Raw genomic sequence first — 22788 nt, forward strand, 5'->3', positions numbered from 1 at the left:
ATGGAACCAGCACAAAAGACACCGCAGCTTCACTGTCTTAACTCACCGGAAGAAGAACACCAGTTTACGACAGTTCTTAACATTGATGGAGGGGGTATTAGAGGGATTATTCCCGGAGTGATACTCAGCTTCCTCGAGTCTGAACTACAGGTAGAGTCATGTCTTGCAAGTTGCAACACTTTAATTCAGATCTCTCATGCAGTATTTGAGCTGAGTTTTGAACTATTCATGTCTGCAACTTGTGTTTTTTAACTATTAAAAACAGAAGCTTGACGGGGACGATGCTCGAATTGCTGATTACTTCGACGTAGTGGCCGGAACAAGCACAGGAGGTCTCATAACAGCCATGCTTACTGCACCAAACGAAAGCAACCGACCAGTGCTTTCAGCCAGTGACATTGCCCCCTTCTACATGGAGCACGGCCCAAAAATATTCCCATATCTGTAGAGGAATCACAGAAACGCAATTATCTTTAAAAAAAAAAAAAAAACTCATTTTTGATGACCTAATGTAGTTCTTTTGTGATTTACCTCAGGCCAGAACCATTGATAGTGGTAAAGCAGCTAATTGAACCGAAATATGATGGGATCTACTTGCATCGACAGATCAAGGAGTTACTAAAAGAAACAAAGCTGCATCAAACTTTAACGAATGTGGTCATCTCCACTTTCGATATCAAACTCCTTCAGCCAACCATCTTCTCCAGTTATCAGGTCTTCTAATTCTCTCTCTTTCTCATACATTGCAAGGTTTTTCCTGTGTTTTTCTTTTAAAACTTGAAAAAAATTGTGAAAATGGTTTTCTTTGCATTTCTGCTTTTATGTCTACAGTTAGCAGCAGATGCCTCCTTGGATGCCCAATTAGCAGACATTTGCATTGGCACATCTGCTGCTCCAACCATTCTCCCTGCTTATTATTTTGAAACCAGAGACCCACGTGGCCAAGTTAGAAGCTTCAACCTCATTGATGGAGGTGTTACGACTAATAATTCAGTAATGAAATCGCAAACATCTCTTTCCAATATGCCATCTTAAACAAATTTTAACACAAATTTCGCTACTAAATGTCATTATTTTCGAATATGCAGACCCTGTTAGCGATAACTGAAGTGACAAGGGGTGTGATACTAGAAAAAGCATCGTCACCGGCGACGACCAGTGCCATAGACTTCAGCAACTTTGTAGTGCTTTCTCTTGGCACCGGCGTTCCAAAGAAAGACAATAGATATGATGCTGCAACTGTAGCAAAATGGGGGGCATTAGGGTGGATCTTTGGTGCTCCAAAGGCCATCCCGTTGCTAGATGTTTTCACTGATGCAAGCGCTGATATGATCGACTTTTACGTATGCACGATTTTCTCTGCCTTGCAAGCTGAAGACAATTACCTCAGAATCCAGGTTTACAGCCGCCTGATCTTCTTCCTCATTTCTAAGTATTCCTTCAGAGGTAAACGAACATCGTTAATGAAAATGACTATTTTCTTTGACAAAAATAAAAACTAGGATGACACCTTACATATAGATGAAGCTTCCGTGGATGATTCAACCACAGCCAACCTTGAGAATCTCCAGCGAATCGGGGAAGCTCTATTGCAGAAACCTGTTTCAAGAGTAAATTTGAGGACTGGCATTTATGAACCTGTGCGAAATGGAGGCACTAATCAAAATGCCCTCGTTAAGTAAGAGACGGTACCACTCCTCCTGCATGAGTCTCATTAATTTCATTTTATTACGGCTAATTATCAGGATTATTCGCAGGTTTGCGAGGAAATTATCAGAGGAACGGCATAGGAAGCTTGCTAAAAGAACAATTAAATGAAGTTAATCATGTTCATTAGCCTTTTATGCGGTGGAGCCCAATCCTTGGGCGAACAGTATTTATGGAGCTTGTGATATGTAATTAGGAGAAACAGGTGTTTTCCCCTATTTTATTTATAGGAATAAAAAAATAATTTTTTTAAGGGAAATAATCATTTTTATTTTTATTTAACAGTCTTATTTTTTAATATAGTATCCTAGACTCTTTATTTTATATTATAGTCAAATTTTGAATATAACCAACAAAATTTAACATACTTAAGGGTAATAAGGTTATTTTAATTTTTACTACAAAATATATATTTAAAAGAAAATAAAAAGATCTCCGTACTTAGGGGGTGACATAAAAACTTGAAATAAGGTTCGTTAAGTATAACAAGATCACCTTGTTATCTCGTGAGTGACTTGTTAGCATAATTTTTTTACAAAAATATTTTTACTCTAACTGCTCTCATTAAATCCCTCTTTAATTGGTTGATAATTTCTTTCATTTTCGTCAAACTTCAAAGATGATCTATCATTCAACTCTTTTGGTTCTTCAATATCTAATGTTGTTGTTTGTCAATGGAATAAATATTATTGATAGCGGTGTTTGTTATTTCTTTTATGTCTATTAAGACTGTTATTATACATTAGTATGCTTCATTGCAAAGTTTTAATGGTACTAAGTTTATCATAATATTTTATTTATTTATTTTTATACTTTTAAGCTTGAACCCGACTCGAGTTAGAGTGAAAACTCGATTAAAATTTTTGGGCTTGAGATTGATTTTAATTTTATAGAAAAAATAACCGCATACGGCATATGCGGATAATCGTAAGTGCGTTTGATTTGGGATATCCTGAAACCCGTCTCTCCGTCCCTTAATGGCGGTGGTGGGCCCTGTGATTTCCTTACGAGTTACGACTTGTGATGCAAAAACAAGTTCTCGCACTCCCGTGTCTTCGGCCAACTTTCTCCCTCTCCGAGTCTGAACCCTCCATCCCAGCCTCTTCTGCCGCCATATAGGCAAACGAACCGAATCGAAGAGGACGCGGGAAACAGGTCGCCAATGAAAATATGCTACGTCTCTGCCTCCGATCCTCTCTCCGCCGATTCTTCTCCTCCTCCGCCTCCGCAGCTCACCGTCGTTGCTTCTCCCATGTTTCCCCCGTAAACTCCCTTACATCGACAAACAATCGTCATGATTCCCAGGATCACCCTCCCGCATCTCTTCTCCCTTACCGTACGTCCTCCCTCTCCCCTTTCTCCGCATCCAATTCCCTCCGAATCCCCGCTTTTCTCGTCTCCGTCTCCCTTCTCTGCGCTGGCGCCGCTGCGCTTCTCTCCGCCGACGACACCGTCGAGCTCAAGCGGAAATCCCAAGAGTTCTACGCCGAGCTCGAGCAGTCCCTCGAGAAGTCTAATGATTCGGTGCAGAGGGTGTTTAATCGGGTGAGACACACCGGGGCTGCCGCGGCTGTACTGTGGAGGTCGCTGAGATCGGTTCTCTCCTCGGCCAATCAGGAGGTGAGGTCCGGTTTCGAGCTTAGAGTTGCGGCGTTGGTGGCGGATATTGTTGCGGCTAGTGAGAGTCGCAGGGCAGCGATTGTTGGGGCGGGGGGTGGGGCCGTGGTGGACTGGCTTTTGGAGACGGTGGCTTCGTCCAGGAACGGGACGCAGGCGGAGTCGGCGAGGGCGCTTGCGTGTTTGATTGCGGATCCGAGCGTGTGTGAGGCCGTGCTTGGGAGGCCTCGTGCTGTGCCAAATCTTCTCAGGTTTATTTTCTCTTTTCAGCCCCACCGTAACCGAAAGGTGAGTTCTTTTTTTCTTTTTCATTTTTACATGAATGCAGATATTTTATTGGCTTTTGACAACTGCTATGCTGCAAGAAGATTATGTGGAAGTGTACCGAGAAGAATTTCACCAACTATTAGCAGAATCTTGGGCTTCATGTGGCTCACCAGAAAAAAAATGCGCTTATTTTTTAAAAATGTAGCACAATACACATTCATATTACAAAACTATAAACTTCTCAGTTTTATAAAAAAAAGTACAAAAAGACATTTATTTGAATAACAGTCTAATTGTATATAAACAATGAGAAATGCTTTCTAGAACAAAGGCGTGCAATAACTTTGTCACTAACCAGGAGCAAATATAAGGCTTAGAAGAATGGAATGTAGATACTTTGAAAAATTGCTCACTGTAAACCTCACATTTTTTTCATTCAATGTTCCTTTTGTTAAATTTGTCATGACGTGGAATAGACTAACCACTGCAGTTTTCACTGCAGATTTTCTGTTGAGAAATACATGTTCAACAGTGCAAGTTGCAAAAACTTTAGAACTGTTATTTGTCGCACAATTTATCTAAGTACCTATTTTGCCTATGTCAATAGTATGAAAAGGCTTATGCTAATATGTACTGTGGGTAGGCATGTCTCTAGTTGCCAAATTAATTACATGTTGGTGTTGCTCTAGCCACAATTTATTTCTAATTCATTAGAGCCAAATGGGGCTCTACATCTTATTTTACCTGTCAATGCCAAAAGAGGTCAATCTAATCAATTGCTGGTGTTCTTTTGCTTATCAGTTTTATTTGGATACCCTTCAGTTAATATCTGATTATGGTCGGCTGTAATTATGACCTTCTCTAGTCCATTAACCTGTCCTTTTTTCCTGTCACAGCAAACAAAACATAATTCTTTGGGTGGGAATGACATTTACAAAGGTCGAAGCATGCTAGTTGCTGCAATCATGGATACCATTACATCAAAGTGTGACATCGTGGACCTAGCTTTGTTTCAGCCAAAATTACCGGGCCAAGCTGATATAGCGGACATTGCAGCTGTCCTCCAAGTCATTGAAGAAGGTGGTATACATTTGGAGGATGAAGAGGAAAACAACGATGAAGATGGAGGTGAGGGGTTGCGGGGTATTGGAATGAAAATACTTGGAGGTACAACAGTGTTAGGCTTCTCAAGAACAAATGATCTCCTAAGGTTGGGTCAATCACCTGAGCATGTTCCTAGTACTCTTGTTTGGCGAGAGAACCATAATAGTTCTCCATTAGAAGGTAACTTGGCTATGCTTACAACTCCAGGGCTTTGGGATGATTTGCAGAGAGAACATGTGGCAGTTCCATTTGCAACTTGGGCCCTGGCAAACTGGGCCTTGGCTTCAGATGTTAACCGGTCTCATATTCAAGAGCTTGATAGAGATGGAAATGCTATTATGACAGCTTTGATGGCTCCAGAGAGATCTGTAAAATGGCATGCAAGTATTTTGGCTCGAGTTCTTTTACAAGACCAGAATTTACCATTAACAGATTCAGTTCCTGAATGGAGTTCAACTCTTCTTTCCACCATTTCCCAGGCAAGTTTAACTGAAGATGTTGCCTTGGCCCATATGGCTCTTTTAGCGTTTCTTATTTCTTTGGAAAGGTGTGAGGAGGCACAAAAGATTGTGAGACAAAAGGGACTTGGTTTGATGAGAAAAACTGCAAAACAAAACCCCATGCATAAAAATCTGCAAGAAGGATTAGCGAAGGCCTTAGAATTACTTTCTATAGGGAATTGCTGTATATCTCTGGAAGAAAGTCATCATTGGTCTGGTATTCTTTTGCGCTGGGTTTTTGGAAAATATTCAACAGACAGTACTCGTTTTTCAGCTACAAAAATCCTTTCTTGTATTCTTGATGACCATGGCCCTGCATCAGTGGTGATCTCCCAGGGTTGGCTGACTATTATGCTGACTGAGACCCTGAGGAGTTGTAAAACTACAATTCCTAAAGGAAATGCTACTCCTAAGACTGACAAAGTGAAGGTCTGAAACATCCTTTTTTGCCATCTCTATCTTTTTTCCTCAACAGTTTTAAAGAGTATCCATTTCAACTGTCTTCATTCTTCTTTTTTCATCTTGTCCCAAATTAAATCTTCTTTGTCATATTTTGATGGAAAAGTTTCTTCTGCTTGCAGACTCAAATTGATCAAGCCTATGCTCTTTCAGTGGCACAGACTGCCAATGAATTGGCCCATGCTGTTGTCAACCTTGCTGCCAACTGGTTTGGATCCACCACCATTTATGATCTTGAACACCCTCTTTCAGATTTTCTGTCTCTGGAACCATTTTATGGGATTTTGAAGAACATTAAAAAGGATAGTATGCCAAAGTTCGATGCAGCAGATTCTGCGATAGCTACCCTTAAGGGTATTAAAGCATTAACTGAGATATGTGCCAAAGATTCTACCTGCCAAAATAAGATAGTTGATTTTGGAGTCTTACATTTGCTAAGACGGTACCTTTTGCGGGATGATTATGAAAAACTAGCAGCAACTGAAGCATATGATGCATCAAGGATCTTAGACAACCAAGGGCAGGCCCTGTCTGCATCTGATGGGTCATCTGTTTCTCATGCTAATGCAAATGATGCAACACAGGTTCGGGTTCCTCCTACAGCACATATACGGAAGCATGCGGCACGGCTCTTGGCTATTCTTTCTCTTGTGCCTAAGGTCCAAGAAGCTATCATAGGTGATGCAATTTGGTGCAAATGGCTTGAAGATTGTGCTAATGGTTCAATCCCTGGATGTAATGATCCAAAAGTTAAAAGTTATGCTAGGGCTACACTCTTAAATATATTGTGTCACCAGCAGGAAAATGGGAATGTAGAAAATGCTGACAACTATGACGCAGAGGACAGGAACCAACGAAGATCGTGCCCTAGATACAGTGATATGATATTCTTGATGAATCCAGAACTGCCACATTGGAGATGCCCTGACATGAATGATTCTATTTCTCCTGAAGTGTCCTCATCTTCCGTTAATGAGGCTGAGACGCAGCCACGCTCAATGGACCCTCCATTAGACATAGTTTTTGTTCATGGCCTACGTGGTGGACCCTTTAAGACTTGGCGTATCACAGAAGACAAGGCTTCAACTACCAGTAAGTCAGGTCTGGTTGAGAAGATAGATCAGGAGGCTGGGAAAGAAGGAACTTGCTGGCCTCGGGAGTGGCTGGCATCTGATTTCCCACATGCTCGTATCTTTACTGTGAAGTACAAGGTTTGTGTTATATTCTCCTGCTTTCATTTTATGTACGCTTTAACCATGTTCCATGTGTTGTGTGTGCATCATCCATATTAGCAGCGCTAGTTGATTTTTTGAGGCCATCTCCAGGTGAGTTCCTTTGATGAACTTTTAGGCATCTAATTGAATGATTCGTGCAGACAAATCTAAGTCAGTGGTCCGGAGCTTGCTTGCCTCTTCAGGTATGTCCTATCTATTCTTTTATATTTCTGAAGCTTTGCACTTCCACCTTTAGTAAGGAATTTATTATATATTCAGAGTTGAATTTGTTGACTCAGTGGAGTTCGAAACCCATCTTAAAAAATTAAAAGAATGAAGACTAGAATAAAGGACGACAAGAACTCAAAACGAGCTTGTGAAGATCATGATTTTGGATAAGATTCAACTTTTATGCAATTTTTCAGTCTGGTAAAAAATAATCTATTTCTAATTGCCTGTGACAAATCATATGATTGGAACAAAGAGGAAGCTTACCTTTCAACTGCATATCTGCAGATCAATACATACTATTAGTGGTTTCTTTCTTCGCCTTTTTCTGCTGGAAAATTGTTCTCCCTCACCATGACTTTTTAAAATTGCAGGAGTTTAGTTCTACACTGCTGAAGAAATTGCATGCTGCAGGTATTGGGAGCCGACCAGTTGTGTTTGTGACCCATAGGTTGTCTTTTTTTTTTTTCTTTTTCTCTTGTTCTCTTCTTCCTCCTCTTCTTCTTCTTCTTTTTTGTTTTGGTGGGTGGGGTCGTTTGTGCATGTGTATGTGTGCGTGTGTGTGTGTTGTTGGGGGGCGCATAGCTTTTTATATTTCATTGCTGTAGCTTTTCTACCCCTTTAAACTATTGAATAACTTTTTTATTTGTGTCAGTCACTGGTTTCTGTTTTGTTGCCCATGCACATTGCAATCAGACCTATAATTAGCAGTTTTTTAGATTAAAATCTGATATTTATACCCTGATTTACTCTTTATTATCTATTTGATTTATTTTGAAATTAGAAAATATCTTATTTATCTACTCTTAAAAATATTATCTGTTAAATTTTTTCTTATTACTGTATATTTATAGTGTGAATTAATTTTGTTGCAGTTTGGGAGGCTTGGTCGTTAAGCAGATGTTATATCAAGCAAAGACAGAGAACTTAAAAGAGTTTTTGAACAACACCCTTGGAGTTGTATGTGTTTTTATTTCTTTCTTACTCGATGATTTGTCTGCCATTGTTCATCTAATATTTGTGTGGTAATGACAATCTGTCCTGATTTTAGGTGTTCTATAGCTGTCCACACTTTGGCAGCAGATTAGCGGATATGCCTTGGCGCATGGGCCTTGTATTTCGGCCAGCTCCTACAGTTAGTATTTCTCAAAAACCTGGTTTGCTTCTTCAGATTTTTCTGGCTGCATGGCTCAGTTTTTCTAAACCATGCAGAAAGTGGCAAACAAAATTGGCCCTTTTTTTTTCACATCTTCGTCTTGTCAATGGATCATGGAATAAATGAGCTGTTATCCAAGGATAAGCCCCCATATGTTAGTCTATATTAGCATTGAATCATACAGCCAGATTACTGTTTTCCTGGGTTTCTCAATGTGACTCCTATCATCATCTAGGTTAGGGACCTGAGGAGTGGATCTCCTAGATTGGTGGATCTTAATGACTTCCTTCGCTATCGTCATAATAAAGGATTAATTGATGTTCTCAGTTTCAGCGAGGTATGCAATGCATCTTTCTTAAGCCAAAAATATAAGAGATGTTGATTTTTACTTAAAAAAAAAACATTTGTGGGTGCTGTTGAATTGGTTAATGGGATGAGAATTGTTGTACAGACCAAGGTTACCCCTATAGTTGAAGGTTATGGGGGATGGGCTATCCGGCTGGAAATAGTACCGATTGAATCAGCATATCCTGGCTTTGGTGAACTTGTTGTAAGTTTCGTAGTGATGTTTAAGTTAAAATTCATTATTGGTTCTCAAGTCTACCCATATTTGGCTATTGTTGATTTTTCATACATAAATCAATTGTCTAGTAAGATAACTATGTTTAACTTTAAACTCATTTTGTTTGATAAACAGGTATTGGAAGCCACAGATCATATAAATTCTTGCAAGCCTGTTAACCGCACTGATCTGTCATATTCAGAAACATTAGCCTTCTTAGAGAAGCTCAAAGCCTATTACACACGATGAAACAACATCCCACAACACAGTAATTAATCCCCACAAAATTCTTTTCAACTTTTGCCATAACTTCTCTGGCGTGCATTCAAATTGAACAAGCGCTGGAGATACTGCCATGCATCTTTGCATGAAGAGTGTTAAGTGCTAGTTAACCTTTGGTGGAAAGAGGGCAGAGGCAACAATGTGAATAGTCGGTTCTTTTCTTTTGTAATATGCAATTTTTAGATACTATTAGTTTATTATCGGCTTCTGGGGACATGTTTTGATCTTACTGTCCTGTATGTATGTGTATTGTAAAGATTAGGTCAATCCCCAAGTTATATTAATTTTTTGTACAAACTTCATCGGTCAGTGAACAATGCCCTTTTGTCCAAGTAGAAAGCATGGCTGATCCAATACGATGGTTGAGATAGTTTTCTGCATGTTTTGTACTAAATGGTTTTTTGTATTAGATACATTTACATGTTGCTAAATTCAGAATAAAAAAACATCTCCTAGATAATCATCTTACACTAAACCCTAATTGACACAAAGGTAGGCTTGTCCAAGGCCCAAGCAAGCACTCTCTCTCTCTCTCTCTTCCTGCCATCATTCCAAGTGATGATTTTGAACGGTGGCTCATCTCCATTCAAAATTATATAAAATTATCCCAAAAAAATTCACACAGGCAAAGCTTATAAAATTAAAACTTTATACTACAAGACCCCAGACATAAGCCTTTAATAACTGAAGACAATGTTCATGGACCCACTGCTGCATTGATTGAATCTAGAGCTTTTCCATGTTGACATAATTTGCACATTGTTTATCAATCAATTTTTGGGAACTACTTCCTAGGTGTGCCCTTCAATTCAAATACTGGGTTTCATTGAATGCCATTCTTGTAGCCAACCAAGCTCAAAATTAGGTTGGGTTAGCCGTTGAGATTAGATCAGAAAGAAGCACTCAGACCACTTTTAGGCACCGGCCGGAGCTTTCTAATTCCATCCGTAACCAATCATGATGGGACGGTCGGGTATCTGTGATAGCCATTGACACCAAATGGGTTTTTCATATCGGATCCTCCGGGAAAAAAAAAAAAACCAAAGTGATTATAAGAAAAATTAATTTAAAATACGCTTATTTTGAACGGTAACATTTCTCTTCCATTAGATACTAAAGTGAATTCTGAAACATTCCCATTTCCTAAGTCAATCGTGTTCGCAAGAATGGCTGGTTTTTAGATCAATCTTATTTTTATGGCTTTTTTAGTTGGAAATCAAAATCTACTGAGCTCAAAGTAATGGCCAAGGAGCTAGCAGGCAGCAGCGCCGAGGGGGAAGACTGTACGACTCCTGGAGAATGGTGTCCACCAAGGGAGGCCTAATTCAGGCCATCCATCGTGAGTACCGTCATGTCGCAAGCCAACAAAGCGATGCCCTCCGTTTTTTCTCCTTCGTCTAGTCTCTACGGGAGTCGGTTTTTGTTATGACCAGGACAAATCTTGTAGACACTTAATATCCGGATACTGGATTCCTTTTTCCGTCATTTTCTGCTCTCCAAGTCGTCCAAGAGAGACAGAGGGGGAGCGGAGAAAACGAAACAAGACGACGAGGAAAGGGCGGGGGTGACGAGGGGAGGTCCCTGGTGGGACGTATTTATAGAATAAGCCCAGAAATCAAAACTTGGTTCCTAGTTTTGAGTGGGGAGCATCTGCTTTCTGCAGAAAGGGGAGGTGGGAGGTGGTGGAGATGGAAAAAGCTCTGCTTTTGGTTACTTTTTGGTGAAAAATGGCGGAAGAGTTATGTGTGTTCAGCAAGGTGCTCAATGCTTTTCTGCCTTCTGTTTGTTTTTGTTTCAGAGAAACACGATGAGGCTGTGTTCACAGTGTTTTTTTTTTTTTTAGTGTTTATGATTTCTCTCAATCGAAAAGCCTTTTCTTCGTTTTTTTCCTGTCCAAATTCGATGTAGGCGGGAATGCTGATTTTGATCTGGGTTCTCGTTGAATGGTTTTTTGTTCGCTTCGCTTTTCGTTGTTCTGGGTTATTTGGTTTGATCTGGATGTTGTTCAAACTTGGGTTGTCGCGGTCAGCTATTGCAAATTATTTTTACCCACCTGTCTTCTGGTTCTGGAGATATATTAATTGCGTTCGTTTTGATCTGCTTGGTGGTTAACTTAGTTCAGTATTTCCTGGTCTTGTCATTATTTTCATCCAGGTTGGTGGTAATGTAGTACTAGTGAACTTATTTAGATTTTTCTCTTTGAGTTTTATTTAATACATTTTAAAGTCATTGTATAGTCTTCTAGGAATTTTTTGACTGCAGAACTGTATTTTACCTTGGGTTTTGGTTCTTCCAGAGGTTTAGTGAATCGTTAGCTATCTCTACTAGCTCTGTTTCAATTTTTGGTTTATTTCAAAACAATAGTCCAATATCCGGCATGCTCTTCTGTATTGAATTTGAATGGAAGTCTCGCATTTTGGCATTCCGCCTATTCGTAGAACTTCTTTTTTATTCTTTCCAATGCTACATTTCATGATTAACCGTTGAACTTTTCCCAGCTCTCAGGTTGGCATGTCTTTGTCTGTGTTGTTGAACTAGCCCGTGTTTTTGAATCGGTTATTTTGGTTGGAAAAAATAGTCTCAACATGTCTCCAGTATGTTTGAGTGGAAGATCCTATTTTCCCTTTTTCCACTCTGAATTTTCTCTGGTAAATCAGTTGCCTTGTGAAACTTTTAAAGATCTTGCTGCTGGTTGTTGTCTGAACTTTTTTTTTTTTAAAAAAATGTTTGTTTGCAGTTGAATTGGTTGAAAAAATATGGAAAAATGTTAATGAAATTTTTTGGGTTTTTGGTGCTTCGATCGAACTACTTTTTTTCACTTATTTTAGAACCCTCTTTTACCTTTGAAAGTAGCTGTTTTTATTCCAGATTTGTTGGTTGTGACCTCTTCAGTGCTTCCATTGATCTGGGTTACTTGTGGCAATATGTTTGCATGCCGGTGTCTAATTTTCATTGATGGTTATAAAAGTAATGCTATTACTTTCTGCTTCTACTTCTTATCTAATTTTATTTTTCATCAATACTTGTATCTCTAAATGGGTATCATTGTTGGATACGGTAGATTCATCATAAGTTGTCCTTTTTCTATTTTTCGCTTTTCCTTTCAGTTGCATCTCTGTGCTGCTTTCAATGTCCTTAACATATTGTCATGGCAATTTGTCTTTCAGAAAAATATTTATTCATTAGAGGTAGCTTATTACAGTTTTTTTTTAAAATGAAAAGACCCCATAGTAGTTTTGTTAATTATTCTGAGTTTTTCTTGTTAAAATGTGTTTATGTACAAAACTTGATCGTAGCTCCATCTTTTATTTTTTCCCATGACTGTTTCTTGCTTGAGTAGTGATTGCCTATTCTAGTTTAGGCCATGATTTGTTTTCTGATAGCAGTATCAGTTTCTGTGTTTTTCCACTAACATATGTGAATCTATATCGCAGGACCAAATAATTATAAAGGCCCCCAAAAAATCTTTAGTTGCTACAAGAATGGTGACATTATTGTTTGCCACGGTCTTTGGCATATATGTATTCTCAATGTGTCTAAAGCAGATAGGAACTCCTATCAATCCCAACTACGTTGATCACAATTACTCTGAGGACACATTAGTTAGACGGTCTGATCATACTCCTTTTATCCCACCTGGGGAGGACACATATGTGCATTTTCCAAAACCTCTAACTTACAACAGGTGATACAAAGTAACATTGCCCTGAAATGCCTTAAAGTGAAATAATATTTGATGGAAAAGAGAGGATAGCTGAATTGTTTGGTTTGAATACAGAAATGAGTGTTCGTGCCATCCAGTTCGGTTCTTTGCAATTTTGTCGACGCAGAGGTCGGGTAGCGGCTGGTTTGAGACATTGTTGAATAGCCATATTAATGTCACCTCTAATGGAGAGATTTTCTCTGCTAAACAGAGGAGGAGTAATTCTACAGCTATTGTAGAGACATTGGATGAAGTCTATAATCTCGATTGGCACAGTAGTGCTTCCAAGAATGAATGCTCTGCAGCTGTTGGTTTCAAGTGGATGCTTAATCAGGTAAAATTGTTTTCATATTTTTTTCATGTAAAATTAATTCATATAAGGTATATGATTTACTAAATTTTTGCTGTCTCTTTGATGATGTATTCATACTGTTCTCTGCACTTTTTTGCCTATGCTGAAATCTTGATTCTAGTGATTGATATTTTTCGTTTTTTTTCTGGTTGGCTGTTTTTTTAATTATTATTTTCAGTTAGTAAAGAAGATCTCATTTACTGGTTTTGTATGTGTACATTTTCTATTATTATGCGGAAATGAATTTTCTAGCTATCAGGTTTTCAGACTGAAAGGGTTTGCTAGTATTGTCACATATAGTATGAGGTTAATGCCAAGTAATGGTACCATCCTCAGAAGGTGAAAAACAATGTAGCATATCACAACAAGGTCTAGTGTTACTGATTCAATGGTCTCAGTACTGAAAAATGACGAAATTACGTGATTTGAACATATGGTTAAACTTTCGTGCAAATGTGTCTGGTACACTGAAGGATTATTTTAACAGATTTTAGGACTGCACAGTTTTTTTTCTTTTCTGAAAGGCGAGATGGATTTTTTTTTTTTTAGAACTCTTCAGATATTGAAATCAAGATTGCCTTTTTTTTCATGGAATATTCTGTTTATTTCCTTCTGTATGCAGTTAAAAACCATAGCTAATATCCCTAAGTTAATGTTCAAATTTTGTTGTTCAATTCTTCATCATGTTCTGTAAATATTGACTCTTAACTAAAAGGAGGGATGGAGAGGTTCTTTGACTTTTTATGAGACTTAATAGAAGGTCAGAAATTGCAGGAGAAAAACTATAAGAACTCCCAACTGTTTTTTGATTCTTATAGAGTCTATGAAAGATGTTTTGTGTGAGCTTAGAAAAGAATTTACATCTTCAGCCTTGTTTATCCCACTCTTATATTTCTGGTAAGACTTTTCAGGCTCATGCTTTAAAAGCAAACTATATTCTTTCTTGTGTCTGAGCCATTTAGTACTTCGAATTTTGCACTTGAAACTTAAAACCAATTTTCCCTCTGCTGATGCAGGGTCTCATGGCATATCATAAAGAAATAGTTGAGTACTTTAACAGGAGAGGTGTTTCTGCCATATTCCTTTTTCGAAGAAACCATTTGCGCCGCCTGGTTTCAGTTCTCGCAAATTCTTTTGATCGTAGTGCTAAGCTACTGAATGGAACTCACAAATCTCATGTGCATTCTCCAAGCGAGGTCCCTCTCTCTCTCTCTCTCTCCATCCCTTTCTCGATTAGATATATTTACATGTTGCTAAATTGAGGCCCTTATTGGATTGCAGGCTGAGGTGCTTGCTAAATACAGGCCTAAGATCAATACAACAGTTTTGTTGGAAGATTTGAAGAATCTAGAGGAGTGGACAGCCAATGCTCTAGATTATTTCAAAAGCACCCGGCATATCATTCTCTACTATGAAGACCTTGTTAATAACCAAACTGTGAGTTCCAAAACAACAGCGTCTTCTCAGAATGTTCCCACCAGTTTCATTACTTGGTTGATCTTTCTGACCCCATTAATTTGCTTCTTTATGCAGAATCTGATGGATATCTTGGATTTTCTGAAGTTACCTCCAAGGAAACTTGAGAGCCGTCAGGTGAAAATCCACACCAAACCCTTGTCAACACAAGTTGACAACTGGGATGATGTATATAAAACACTGAATGGAACACAGTATGAAATCTATCTTCATTCGGATTATCTATTCTGAAAGTGGGTTACATTGCAAACATATTTCGTTTTTTCTTTTTTCCTTGAGTATCTTCTCATCACCCACCGAAGAAATTTTGGTGATGGCAGAAGCAAAAAATGCCCATAACCAGAGGGAATTGTAACTCCTAATGGAACTTTCCCCTTTATACGCAAATCAAGATGCTCCTCCATAAGTGAGGTGCAGAATATGATTCGCCAGGTACTGAGATACGGTACGGAGAACCGTTCAAGTCAGGTTTGGTCAAGGCTTGCCTGCATTATCTTTCTTTCTATTTCTTTTAAACATTGAAGAGTTCACGATACGGTATTAGAATTCTGATGCTCCCTCTGCTTTGGCAAATTACATTTCTCATCACTTCCCGATACTGAATTCGTATCCTGATTCTCCCCTTGGTTTGCCAAACTACATTTCACATCATTTTCCTTGTCCGCCACACTTCCATTGATGACGAAATGATCCATAATTCGAACAGTGTTAACTGGGTCCTGCTGAGATGTGGCTGCGCTCCACTTGCTGGGGAACTTCCTATGATGATTCAACTGATTCGGTAATTTCTGTTCGTTCTCCCAGTCGGGATCTAACTTCCATTCCTTCGGTACCTGCTTGGATAAGGCCATTTTAGCAATAACCCATTGTTTCCATTTTTGCATATGAATCAGTTGGTTTGGAAATGCATGATCCTAGTTGGTTGGAGGATTTAAAACTCTAGAATAAACGAGGAATGGGTGTATCCCTGCTCTGTATCAGGCTACGCCATAGCCATACCGGATTTCAGGTATCTGATGTGTTAAAAAACTGAGATGCTCACCCCAGGAATAGACCTCAATATGGGTTGATAAAGCTTCACCCATCTCTCAAATCAGATGGTGCCATTAACTTGATTCGTCGGATACTAATAGATGGGTGGGTTATGGAGAGCAGTTAACGATCAAAAACATGCCAACATGAAATCTTTAAGCGCTTGGCTACAAGTTTTGCCAACTCCAGCTGAAACCATACCTTATCAACCGCAAGAGTGAAGACTTCAAGATCCCCATTGCTGGTAATGTGGAACCGTGTGAATGATTTATAATTTGCAATCCGGAGGGAGGAGAATGCTTCATCAAAATGTATGTGAAGCCAATTGATGCAAATATATAAGTAGCTCCCAAACACTAAGGAGACCACTGGGGTTGAGAAAAGCCAGAAATAAAGAAAGACTGATGCATAGTAGGTAATGGCTGCACTTCGAGGAAGTGATTCCATACCATTCTTGCAAATATGACTTCTTGTCACGGCCATGACCTGAAATTGCATAAATCATTTTGTGAGAACAAGAAATATAATAGTAGTTCAGACTATGGAGGAAGTAATAACCTCTGGGACATCAAATGCAGACATAAGATACTTTATACAAGCTGGGTAGAGGCCAAATGTCCATTGCTCTATCCGGACACGAAGGCCTGTTGGATCTGGAAAATTCTCACTTTCTACTGAACGATACCACTCATATAGAGTATGATAACCTGTACAATTGGTCTCTTTTGAGTACATACACTAGCTAACTGTGGAATGAATCAAATTCAAGATATTGACTGTAAGGAAGGCAGCACCTGACGTTGCTAGTAGTTGATGACGTATACAAGTCTCTATTGCTAGTTCCAACAAAAGCATAAGAATAAGTGCTGCAGTCATGTGAGCAAAAACATGAATTATTCCAATTATTGCTCGCTTCTTTCGTGACATTTTGGAGGGGACAAATGAATATGACGTCAACAGTAGTATCATTGTTCCCACCAATGACACATATGACTGCTCTATAATATAAACAAATGAGTCCCATAGTGTACTAAAGAAACTCTTCAGATGACCAGACCATGAATCATCTTGTAAAATGTGGTCAAGTTTACACTGAAGAATAGAAGACAAGAAAAAGAAAATCAGTATCTTCCTTGTACATACTATTTATAAGTTTGATACTAGTTTCTTTATTATAGTATCCCATTTGATGAGGTAAACAAATATATTTGATGATGTTTTATGATGTCTTATACTCATGTAAAGATTTCAGATGTGATCTAGTAACAACAAAGACATAAAGATATGTATATAGTATACGATCAAAGTGAAATCAGAGTTTGGTGCATCTTACTCCAAATAAACTTCAAACACAGGTTAAATTCAACAACCAACATAAGCATATTGTATGTGTTCAAGAAACACGTGGTACCAAGAAAACACAGAAGCAAGTGAATGTTCCTTAGTTGCTTATGGATGAAATTTAAACTATTTTACATCATTAAAGTTAGGTTCAGGTCTATCCTGAGATAATTAGCCGAGGTTAAGAGACATTTTTCCAAGTAATAAACATAAGATCGTTTTACTCATGGATCTAACTAGAATTATTCGAACAATCCCCCTCACGAGGGGCCTTTTTTATGGCTCTTATACTTAGATAACTTCAGGTGGAGGTCCATGTACAGGTATTAGTTCTATATCATAACATCAAGACTCAGAATATTGTCATACTACAAAGGCACAGCAGAATGGAAGTTTCATATAGCTGACTGTAACATAGTGGGGACAAAATAATGATGATATCAATGAATGTGCACTATTGCAAGTGTCAGTTATTTTCCTTTTTTTTTTTTTGTTTCTCATAAAAATGATAAAATTCTTTAAGATGAAAGGATAGACTGGTAAAACTCAGTAGATAACGTCACCTGTGGGAACATGGAGAAAATCAAAACAAAGTAAATGATGCCACCAATGAAGTCAAACTGCCAGTTCTTCTTTCTGAACTTCAAAATGTTCCCCAATGCAATCTGTAACCAAGGTTACAAGAATCTCATTAAATTAAGAAATTTTCCTTTCACCAAATGACTAATATAGAATGGCAGAAATAAAAGCTAACAGTAGAATGAACTCTAAATGTAAACCCGAACACCTTCCTGTACTTCGACTCGGGCACCTGAAAAATCTGGTACAATGCAACCAGTTCACAGTACTGTAGCAAAAAAGATCCTTTCGTTTACAAAGTACTCTTATAGTGTACATGCCAGGTAACAGTAGCTGCCCAATTTCTCACAGGTAATGCACCCATCCATGCAACAAAAAACATACTGCCACAAGGCAAACCAAAACTTATAGCAGATTGTACATAGATCAGATATATTCTGGCCAGTAGGGCCAAAAGGATTGCTTCCCTAGCAAATCTTAAATATGGCACCGGATAAAATGATCAGGCAATATTTCAAGCACCTTGCTTTGATCAGTAAGCCCACTACAAGACCCTAAGGATATGCTAAAAAAGATACTGTTTATTTGTTAAAAGGAAACATCCTATTTATTTCTTAAATTATTCTTTGTCAAACCTGGTGGACCTCGGGCTCTGAAATATTTTCGGAGCATGTTTTGTCCTCGGTTCACTGTTAAAAAACATATAATGTAGATATTCCAAGCTTACTCTGGTGGAATCTTCATAAGAGGGATATGCGGCTTTGCTTTCAAATGAACTGCCATAAAATTTGTTGAAGTTGCTAAAGACATGAGTAGGGTGTAAAAAAGCCCCTCCACAACCATTAACTAGCAGGTGTTGCACATAAACTGGCTTGTCAAAAGAATGCCGCATGTAACGATGCAAGTCACCGGCCATCCGAAGCTTACATCGCCCCTTAAGATGATCTCTGATCAGGTGAGCTACATTTTTGCCAGTCATCTCATCCCAATACCAGTCAAGAAGCCAATTTGGTTCATGGGTCATTATAATCACTGAATCGTTCTCTCCGACCTGCAAAAGTCTTCAAACATATTAATATATCCTGTCAGAAATATAGCTATTTTTAATCTCAGACACTAAAAAAACGTAAATTATATTTGAAAACAAACAGCAGAATGAGGGCCTGGCAAAAAGTGTCATGACTATACCTTCTTTCTTATCAATTCTGCAAAGAATTTGAATTGGTACTCATCAATATCACCATGAAGAGCTTGATCAAGACCAAAAACCCACCATCTTTTTGGAAGTTGCAGAGCAAAATAGCTCTTCTTCTGGGGCAGAAACCACCCACCTAGCCAGCTTTTGTGGCATATGTACCTCATGAAAGTGTTTAATCCATCAAACCAATCTACCAAAAACAGATCAGCAATGCAGAGGATGTTTTGGTAAAATTAGCCTTTTTTTTTTTCCTATTGGAACCAATATAAAATTACCGCACCATCTTTTTGAAAATATGAGACAAGGATAGCACTAACCATGGTTGCCTGGAATAACAAAGCACTGAGGCCCATCATAATGTTTCAAATGTGGTAGTCCATTAGGAATCTCAGGCTTGTTTACTGCAATATGCTCAAGCTTCTACCAAGGTGGAGGTTGGAGTGCATGTTGAAAAGGGCAAAAAAGACGCTTCTCATAGGTAAATATTGAAGGATTAGGGTATCTGCACAAATTATTGAATCTTTCAGTTTGTATATAAAAGAACAAGTAAACAATCAGAGCACTTCAAACCTTAATGCATTTAAGTATTTTTCAATCTAAATTTCTTTCCTCCACGTTATCCCTTTTCTGTCTAACCATCTAAATAGCCAACACCTCCCTTTTCTTAAAAAATACACCCAATATCTCTCTTTTTATCTTCCAGATAAAAACTTGTTTACCATATTAAGATATAAAAATGAAGCCTCATGGTATGCATTACAGTTGCGGCAACATTACCACTTCCACACAAGAGACTCACTGGAAAAACATTCCCATTTCGTACAAGTTGAAGAGGCTATAGCATAGACAAGGTCTGTGCTTTTAGAAATTAATCCAGGAATGCTCAAACCAAGATTCACCCATTTGAATTGAAAATAACTAAAGAGTATAAGAGACCATAACTGCTTCACCTGCAATCTACAAACTATTATGTGCTAAAGATTTAGTCTTTCATAGTTAGTACTAAAAGATATGTCAGGGAATCCATCTTACGCGAGATCCCCTCCAATAAGAAGTAAGTCACCACGAGGCAAAGCATGAGGCAAGTCACCAATTTTGAGCTGAAGAGAAGGTTGAGCAAGTAAGCGAGCCACAGAATAGGAAGAGTTTCCACCATCTCCAGTGTCGGCCATGAAATCAAACCACAGATCCTCTTTATCACTTAAGTGGTCAAACAAAAGATCCCCTCTTTGAGCTTCATCTTTGACCTTAGTCATTGATGCCTATTTTCAGAAAACGAAGGAAGAAAAGGAAGTGTCAAGAACCAAAAAGGATCCAACTCTTTTTCCCTTTTGAATGATAAAGTTGCATGTCTAACTTGACTACAAAAACATTAAAGAAAAGAACCATGAAAAGAAAAAACCAGAAGCATGAGCTTTTCTTTCTTTATCATCTACCAATCAAGAAAAGAAACTTATTACTACTGTAGCAAAACTAATCTCAATGAAGCTGAAATAAGGTTTATACTTCACAATGGACACAAAGAAGAAACCAGCTCTGCCAGTGCATAAATGGAAAATGAAGCAAATGCAAGATACCTGCATCATACGCATATCAAATCGACCAAAAAATAGAGTTACAGAGACTAAAAGATCGAAAACAGTTTTGAACAAATCAGCCGATGTCCTGTAACATGCAGGAATCAATAGCATGAGAACAAAGCCTCTCTGCAACAGTATTCTTCATCAAAATGTTAAAGGTAACCGACTCTAATACATACCCTGAATACCATGGAACCATATCCAAGAAATCGGGCTTCATTTGTTCCTTCAGCTTTTCATATTCTGATATAGAGAGAGGGTGGGTTAGAGCCCATCTGCGTATGAGAATTGAGTTTGAAAGCCAAAAGTAAGATGAGTCTGAAAAGGAGATCTACATCCATATGTGTTCAATGCTGGTCCCAACATGGTCATGACATGGTCTGATGATGGTGAATCAATATATATTTCAATCCATAAATACCTAGAAGTTTATGCATACCCTGTGGATCGCTCCACCACATAGTTAGCCATGTAAAGACCAATGAAAGTTGCCCACAAGGAATATATAGGAGAGATTTCATCTGAGGGACCAGAACACGATCCACTGCAAACTAACTGGAACAGAACTGATCAAAACAAGAGAGACCAAGTGATCCAACAAAAACGCAAAGAAATGACTGAAACAAAAAGGCAACTTGAGTGCTAGATTTCCCGAACTGAGACCACCATCATACCTCTCCATAGATGACCCATTTCGATAAAAGTGGGTAGTCACTGGCAGATCCCACTGGGGCAAACCAAGATGAGCAAACCTGGTCTTTCCACTCATTTATATGCAAAAGCTTTGACAACCATGTGTGTGTTTCTTCCTTCTTCCACAAGGAGAAAGAGAATGAAAATCTTGCTGAATTTCTTCGATCAAGTGGTTTCTCTCTTAAAATGGCACGGTTACCACAGTGGCTATAAAATACACAACAGGCTATACTTAAAACCTACATTTCCAAGAAAAAAAAAGGGTTAAGGATGTAAAAAAGAGCTTAAAAAAGGAAGCAAATTATATGGCAGCGAGGAAGAACATCTTACAGCACAATTTTGAAGAATGGTAAGGACTTCTGGCCGTTTTCCAGCTACACGAGCAACCAGCCCAACATACCAAAGGCCAAGAAATATAATATGAAAAACAAGAAGAAAAAGTACTGAAGAGAAATATATAGTTAAAAATAAAGAGAGATTCATCCTCATATCCACTCCCATTGACTGAAAACTAGGAAGATGGTAGACAGCTGCAATCACAATCCATGCAACATACCTGCAGAATAAAGATAAAAAGAATCATTTGAGACATGAGTTCTGTTGAAAAGTTGGGCTAATAAAAAAATTAGGCATTTAACAGTACAGCCAAACTAATAGCTTCCCATCCAACCCCCAACACATAGCATATGCGATTGTTGATCCAATCAGCTTTATCTACTGAATCACACCAAATTTTCCAGTGTTTCAGAATCAAACAGGAAGATTTATATGCTCAATGGGAGTGAGGAATAAAAAAGGGGAGCACAAGAACTACATACCAGCGACTAAAATTTGAATAGCTTGGTTTGATAGTCTTCCGTATGAAAGGAGAAGAAAAGAAATAGAAGAATCCTAATAAGCACGCATACATAGACCACCACTTGATATTGTTGTCCAGTTTCATAATAAGGGTGTGCATGTTGTCAGAAGAGATGAAGAACAGACAGGCCAAAATTACAGCAGTCATGGCGTGTCGTGAATGTTCATGTGGATATGGATATTTATGGGTCAAAATAGTCCGCACGCTCTCCATTTTGAAGGTATCCAACAATGGACCAATAGCAGCAGCACATCCAACAGAGACTAGTTTCCAAGCTCGAATTTGAGTGCAGAAAGGCAATCTGTCAGAAATCTTTAGGCTCAATTAACAGTGATTTCGTGCAGGAAAACTGCAGGTAATTCTCAAGGAAAAAGGAAAAAGGAAAAAAAAAAAAAAAGTAAAGGAAAAGGGATAATACTGTCCAACAGTGCACTTTTTATAGATATGCAGTCAGCTTATTCTTTTGATAAAAATTTATAAAATCAAATAGAAAAAGTGTACAATTAGGCACTGGCTGTAGTAGAGGTCGCCAGCATTGTGCTTCCTACACTTAGAACCGCTGAATGTGCTTAGGGTTCGTATTTTCTTCTCTCTCTCTCTCTCTCTCTCTCTGTTTTCTTCTTAGTTTAAAATGGTTTATAAATACAATCCCAATAAACTTCTGACACTTGAAGCCAAGACTTCACATTAAGAACCCATAGCTTGCAAGTGACAACCAGTTTTTCTTTAGCATTAATGTTCTCTCACTGCTACTCCTTTAAGAATTTTAGAAGATATTGTAGTACACAGTTGGATTGGATCCAAGAAGGAATCACAGAATTATACAAAAAGTTGTTAGAAGAGAAATGTCTCCAGGAGCTAGAAAATTGTGAACACATG

At 38.4% G+C, this 22788-nt stretch overlaps 3 protein-coding genes and 1 pseudogene across 5 annotated transcripts; 3 read left to right on the forward strand and 1 right to left on the reverse strand.

Annotated features, from left to right (window-relative positions):
* On the forward strand, positions 1 to 1818 carry LOC137940209 (patatin-like protein 1). The gene is made up of 7 exons (XM_068785148.1): positions 1 to 150; positions 266 to 444; positions 537 to 714; positions 832 to 993; positions 1089 to 1397; positions 1503 to 1678; positions 1758 to 1818. Exons 1-7 carry the CDS (start codon positions 1 to 3, stop codon positions 1816 to 1818), a joined length of 1215 nt encoding a protein of 404 aa, XP_068641249.1.
* A 1629-nt stretch (positions 1819 to 3447) lies between these two features.
* LOC137940980 (uncharacterized) lies at positions 3448 to 9419 on the forward strand. Of its 2 annotated transcripts, XM_068786139.1 has the most exons (10): positions 3454 to 3612; positions 4488 to 5624; positions 5777 to 6865; positions 7030 to 7071; positions 7471 to 7547; positions 7972 to 8056; positions 8148 to 8231; positions 8488 to 8589; positions 8704 to 8802; positions 8950 to 9419. In XM_068786139.1, the coding sequence occupies exons 2-10, from the start codon at positions 4539 to 4541 to the stop codon at positions 9061 to 9063; spliced, it is 2778 nt and encodes a 925-aa protein (XP_068642240.1). In that variant the 5' UTR covers positions 3454 to 3612; positions 4488 to 4538; the 3' UTR covers positions 9064 to 9419. The 2 variants fall into 2 exon arrangements, with proteins under 2 accessions (XP_068642241.1, XP_068642240.1); XM_068786140.1 differs by lacking the exons at positions 8488 to 8589; positions 8704 to 8802; positions 8950 to 9419 and having other exon boundaries at positions 3448 to 3612; positions 7471 to 7510; positions 8148 to 8230.
* Positions 9420 to 10258: 839 nt separating this feature from the next.
* On the forward strand, positions 10259 to 15495 carry LOC137941542 (uncharacterized). 2 transcript variants are annotated; one of them, XM_068786999.1, is made up of 6 exons: positions 10259 to 10853; positions 12531 to 12781; positions 12875 to 13133; positions 14168 to 14347; positions 14433 to 14588; positions 14685 to 15495. In XM_068786999.1, exons 1-6 carry the CDS (start codon positions 10824 to 10826, stop codon positions 14856 to 14858), a joined length of 1050 nt encoding a protein of 349 aa, XP_068643100.1. In that variant the 5' UTR covers positions 10259 to 10823; the 3' UTR covers positions 14859 to 15495. The 2 variants fall into 2 exon arrangements, with proteins under 2 accessions (XP_068643100.1, XP_068643101.1); XM_068787000.1 differs by lacking the exon at positions 10259 to 10853 and adding an exon at positions 12245 to 12284.
* Positions 15155 to 22122, reverse strand: LOC137941541 (uncharacterized; annotated as a pseudogene).
* Between the last annotated feature and the right edge of the window lie 666 nt (positions 22123 to 22788).

The sequence above is a fragment of the Aristolochia californica genome, unplaced genomic scaffold (genome assembly GCF_029961685.1).
Source record: "Aristolochia californica isolate CCGP_79_NKW_82.1479 unplaced genomic scaffold, dmAriCali1.0.hap1 SCAF_9, whole genome shotgun sequence".
In the NCBI taxonomy this organism is placed as follows: domain Eukaryota; kingdom Viridiplantae; phylum Streptophyta; class Magnoliopsida; order Piperales; family Aristolochiaceae; genus Aristolochia; species Aristolochia californica.